General features: G+C 42.5%; 3 protein-coding genes across 3 annotated transcripts; 2 read left to right on the top strand and 1 right to left on the bottom strand.

Moving 5' to 3' along the window:
* Positions 1-22: 22 nt before the first annotated feature.
* On the top strand, positions 23-1,381 carry AK88_02259 (uncharacterized protein; the record flags this gene model as incomplete). Its single annotated transcript, XM_012479890.1, has 1 exon — positions 23-1,381. The coding sequence occupies one exon, from the start codon at positions 23-25 to the stop codon at positions 1,379-1,381; it is 1,359 nt and encodes a 452-aa protein (XP_012335313.1).
* A 1,307-nt stretch (positions 1,382-2,688) lies between these two features.
* On the top strand, positions 2,689-3,907 carry AK88_02258 (uncharacterized protein; the record flags this gene model as incomplete). The annotated part of the gene is made up of 4 exons (XM_012479889.1): positions 2,689-2,950; positions 3,123-3,383; positions 3,544-3,591; positions 3,768-3,907. The coding sequence occupies 4 exons, from the start codon at positions 2,689-2,691 to the stop codon at positions 3,905-3,907; spliced, it is 711 nt and encodes a 236-aa protein (XP_012335312.1).
* A 311-nt stretch (positions 3,908-4,218) lies between these two features.
* On the bottom strand, positions 4,219-5,304 carry AK88_02257 (uncharacterized protein; the record flags this gene model as incomplete). Its single annotated transcript, XM_012479888.1, has 1 exon — positions 4,219-5,304. The coding sequence occupies one exon, from the start codon at positions 5,302-5,304 to the stop codon at positions 4,219-4,221; it is 1,086 nt and encodes a 361-aa protein (XP_012335311.1).
* Between the last annotated feature and the right edge of the window lie 83 nt (positions 5,305-5,387).

Raw genomic sequence — 5,387 nt, 5'->3', positions numbered from 1 at the left:
CAACCAGTAACTGCGCGCCAAAATGAATGCCCACATGCGGGAGACCAGTTTCACAAGCAGGCAAAGTGACACAATGAAAAAGGGCAAGGACAAAACAACTGTACACATAAAAAATACATACATTTCGCCATACGTCCTCTATAACAATAGAAAAGGAAATAACGAAAATGAGTTTGCAAAATTGAACAACCTCCTAACGAATGAAAAAAACCGAGTCTTTATTAAGCACAAATTGAACTACTTCAAAGATGGAATTCATGAAAAAAAAATTTTAAGATATGCCTTAATTAATGAGCTAAATTTAAAATGCTTTGAGAATAGAGGAAACGCATGCGAACTGAATAGCGTCACCACCATGATTCGCATGAATTCTGACTTTGGCAGCGACAAGGAGCAGGGCGTGCCTGCGCAGGAGAAAGAAGACTGGGTTGGCAATGCAAAGGACCTCACCATTATTCGGAGCCAGGACATAATTCGTGATGGAGGCATCGTCCGCAGTGAGGAATTCGTAAGCAGCAAGGATACGCTACGCGGAGGTGAAGCTGTACATCGCGGGGATGCGCTACGCAGCAAGGAAGGCACTAACAAAGACAAGACAAATGACAGCGCAGAAAAAAGGGGAGTCCCGTCTAAGACATGCCCCAGGGACGAAAAGAAATGCGATTGCGTTGCTTACAATAAATATTACCGAGATAGCACGGAACAAGTGCACACTTCGCTGTGTTGCCTTCCAACAGGCTGCACGTGCTCAGGGGGAGCGGGAACTAGCAATAAGCCCATACAAGAAAGTACGAACACAGCTCACGTCCATACGAAGAGCACTAATCGCCTGAACAACTGCTGTGCAAAACGCACGCACACAAACAACAGCACAAATGATGTAGTGTACAAATGTGAAGACTCAATTCCATTAGGGACCATTCTCAATTTTCACAACCTTGATAATAATAACACGAATATACTAACCACAGTGATGCTGCGAAATATTCCTAACAAGTACACACAAAAAATGCTCATGAATGTGATGAATGAACATTTTAAAGGACTGTATGATTTTTTTTACCTTCCAATTGATTTCCGCAATAAATGTAACGTTGGGTACGCCTTTATCAATTTTATACATCCATACTATGCTGAACTGTTCATACGATTTTTTAATAATTACAAACTTAATGTTTTTAAAAGCAACAAAGTGTGCACTGTTACCTGGGGAAGAGTACAAGGACTCAAGGCCAACATCGAACACTACAGAAATTCTGCCATCATGACCATTCCCATCCCACAATATAAACCTATGCTTTTTCAAAATGGCATTGCTGTCTCTTGGCCCGAGTCCGACGGGCCCCTCCCCGCCATTAAATTACGTTCGCAAAAGTATTGACCGGCTAACTCAGTGTGTGTGGTTATCCACGTGCCGCACCTACCAAGACATGAGCATTACTCGCTGCATGAGGGCCCTTTAACCTCCACCTCCCGTGTTGGTGGTGCCAAAAGGTTCCTACCCAAATGGAAAACTGTGAATCTTGTCGCTACAAAAAAAAATATGCCTTCTCGTGTGTCCATCTATGTTAATTTTTTTTTTTTTTTTTTCCCTTTTCCTTTTCCGTGCTGAAATGCCTGCATGACAACAGTGCACACGAGTTGGACATGTCCTGCGTAACTCCCGCAGCGCGCGAAAGTTGTGGATGCCTCCAAACGCGCACGCCCGTTTGCACGTTTGCATGTATGCCCGTCTGCAAACGTGCAAATGTGCAAACCAGCATACATGCACATATGTACACACATACACACAGTTGTAAAGCTTCACCACCTATTGGAAGTGATCGCCATTTTATTTGATGAAGGCTTTTTTTTTTTTTTCTCTCCCTCTTCTTTTTTGCCATTTTCCCCCCACCCCTTTTGAATGGGAGCTCCCCTTTGCTACATTTCACACATGCTTCCCATCCCTGGGGGCGACGTGGTGTGATGCTGTTCCCATGTACATGCTTATACCCATCATGGCTGCTTCATCCTTAAACAAATTAAATGATCTTTTGTGAATAACCCTTCTTTGCATGTTAAGAATTGATCCAAATTACCATTTCGATATACAAAAGGGGAGTAGTATGTACCCTCGCACCGCTCATCGGTGTTATGCTTCTTTTACGTGGGGAGTCCCTCATGTGTGTTGTATGGCGACTGTGTCCAGTGCGTCCATTTGTGCTTAAGAAGAACTGGAAATTTTTTCTATTTATAAGCCACCGCTTCAATTTTTGCCTCATCTAACTGGACCCGATGAAAGGTTTTTTTTTTTTCTTCCTTCCGTTGCTACTTTATAAGAAGCATCCCATGTGTAACAAATGCGCATGGGTCCGACACACTACGGAGAAGTGAACAGGGTCGCAACAAAAAAAAAAAAAAAAAAAAAAAAATTCACAAATGAAAAGATAAAAAGCTGGAATGTTTCAAAGACCACCCTTTTTTTGTTACTCAAAAAAAAATTGTGTGTATTGTTGTAGTGTGTTTACCCCCCGTTCTGCACATTTAACTACCCCCTGCGCGTTCGCTTAAGCTCATGCGCCATCACGAAAGTGTGTACATGTGCTTGGTACACATGGCTGTAGGTATATTTCTCCCCCCACACACACACCCATTTAGAGGCCAAGTTTCCCATATCCTGTGCGCCCCCTTCCCCCCCCTTGTCTCGTTATGGCCCCACTGCCCAGCTGGGTCATCACCATACTTTTGCTGTTCTGTGTGCACAATATAATAGGTACTGTGAATTGCCTAAAGTGTGAAGATAATCACAAGTGCAAAAACGCCTGTTTCGTTTTGGACGATAATAAACAGGTATGCTTGTGTAATCCTAATGAGAAGGGGGTCCATTGCACGAAGAAATGGAACATGTGCGACCAGGACTGTAACATTCGAGGAACGGACGAATCATGCTCTATTGCCTTGTGCAGAAGGGGTTCGCTTTGTACATATTGTTGTGCACACGTGAAGTGGCGAGCAGAATAGGGGGGGTCACTCTCCCGCCTGCGATTTTTCACCATTCATTGTTGACCATTCATTGCTGCTGCCCCACTGTATGCGCAACGTCCATTTCGTCATTTTGCCTTACCCCCTGTTCCCCTCCCCAGGAAAATGCATACCCATTGATAAGAAACCCTATTACACATGTGATTGCGGAGATTTATACACGGGGAAGAATTGCGAAATTGAAAATAATCCTTGCTCATCACCAGAAACGAATCCTTGCCTGAACGGTACATGTCTTTTTATCATTAAACTGAACAGAGTTATTTGTAAATGCCACAATGGATGGACGCAAAAGGATAAACAAAGTTCTTCCATGCTTAATTGGGGAAATGAAAAGATCGAGGTGCCTCCCCCCTGCGATGGTAAGTGCAGAAATGTCAATAAAAAAAAAAAAAAAAAAAAAAAAAAAAAAAAACCTTCCCCTTCAACTTTACGCATCCGCGCGTGTACATGCGCAGATCGGCACTGCTTGCTGTATGCTTCTACACTGTCACCCTACCCCCTTTTTTTACCACCTCACAGTACCAATAACAAGGGGGCTCACCAAGTACGTGGTCTACCACACACCGGGTTAGCTTTCTCACACTGCTGCTACCTATTGCACAATAATGCAAAGTGCCGACAAGTATTTATAACTGCCCATAAGTATTCATTAGTACTGAAAAATATTCATTACTACCGCAACATACTTATAAGTGTCGATACATATTTATATAACTGCCCCTTCCCACCCCCCCAAACTGCAGTGGCGTACGCCATGTGGTGGATAATCTACGTGATCAGCGTCCTGGTGTTATTCCTCTGCTGCTGCAACGTGTGCCTGGACTTCTTCTCCAACTCCCTCTTGAGCTATTTTACGTTATTCGGCGGGAAGAAAAAGGACTGACCAAGACGCGCCTGGGGCTAATGCAAACCGGTAAGCGTAAGCACGTCGCGTACATGCACACGTGCTGCTTATTTTTATGCTTATCCGCTTCTTTTCTTACACCCCTCTGCACATACCAAACAAGTCACATTTTTTTTGTTTTAGACCCCCTTGCCAAGTCCACATAAAAAAATAATAAATACGCCATATAAACGCTAGCAGCGGGACCAGCCTTATATAACTCCTTCGCACCATGTCACGTCATCTCATGAAGAATGTATGCTCCGCCTGCCCATCTGAAACCCTACCGTTGGCTTATGTTATAAACGCGCCTAGTAAACCTCCACGTGAACGCGCTTCCTTTTCTCGGCGTCCCATACCTGGTTTTCTCCCTTGAGAATGTCCAACATTGTTGCCCGTATGGACTTATGGCCACAAATGTACAGCTCACATTTCAGGTCATTAAAAAGGCGCAAAAAGTTTTCTCGCTTTTTATATATTTCGTCCTGCACATGGTGGGAAGTGCCATCCATATTTTTATTACACGAAAAGACATACTCGACGTGGAAGTTATTCGGGTACCTCTTCACAAAATCTTCTAACTCCTGCATGTATAAAATGGAGTCTTCATTGTATACTCCGTAGTACAGATATATTTGCCCGTTATAGGTTGTTTTTTTTTCTGGCCAAGTATCACCTTGTTTGTCACCGAAGATTTTTTTTAAAAAAGATATGTAAGGAGAGATACCCGTTCCCGTTGCAATTAAAATTAAATTTGTATTTTCTTCAAACACATTATTTGGAAGAACAAAGGATCCATGTGCTCCTGTTAAATATATATTATCGTTTTTCCTTAACCCTTTTATATAACCTGAACAGTAACCATAATTCAGATGTGGCTGTCCATTTTTTTCTTCCTCATAAGTATGAATTCTAATAGCAAAGGTGAGATTGTCCGAGTTGCTTGAAGATATAGAATAAAGCCTTGCACATAATCTCTGCCCTTTTTTCCCTCCATCCTGGGGGTTATTTTTATCTTCCCCTCGGGCTACCTCCTCATAATAAGGAATCACCCCACATGACTGCCCCTCTAAATATTTGAACATACCCCCATGGTCTATTTCCAAATGGTACACTTCATGCAGGGCATTCTGTCTTACCAAATTTACCTTGTCCACTAATTTACATTTTAGTGGGTTTTTAATTTTATACATATTCGTGTAGCTATTCCCTTCTGCGTTGGAGTAATGTCGGAGGTGCTTCCTCTTCTTGCATAACGTACACCCATTTTTTACGAAGAATGATTTTTTAATTTCATAATTTTTTTTTCCCCATGCTGGACATGGGTTAACCTTGTCCAAAGTTACCCCCCCGCCGATCGTCACTGGAAGGACTAGGAGTACCACTGACAGTTTCATTTGAGGGGCTATGTTTTTTTTTTTTTTTTTTTTTTTTTTTTTTTTTTTTTTCGTCTCTGCAGTGCGGTGTGCCTTACGCTGCA

Source organism: Plasmodium fragile (assembly GCF_000956335.1).
Source record: "Plasmodium fragile strain nilgiri unplaced genomic scaffold supercont1.21, whole genome shotgun sequence".
NCBI lineage: Eukaryota > Apicomplexa > Aconoidasida > Haemosporida > Plasmodiidae > Plasmodium > Plasmodium fragile.
This window is presented reverse-complemented; position numbering and strand designations above follow the sequence as displayed.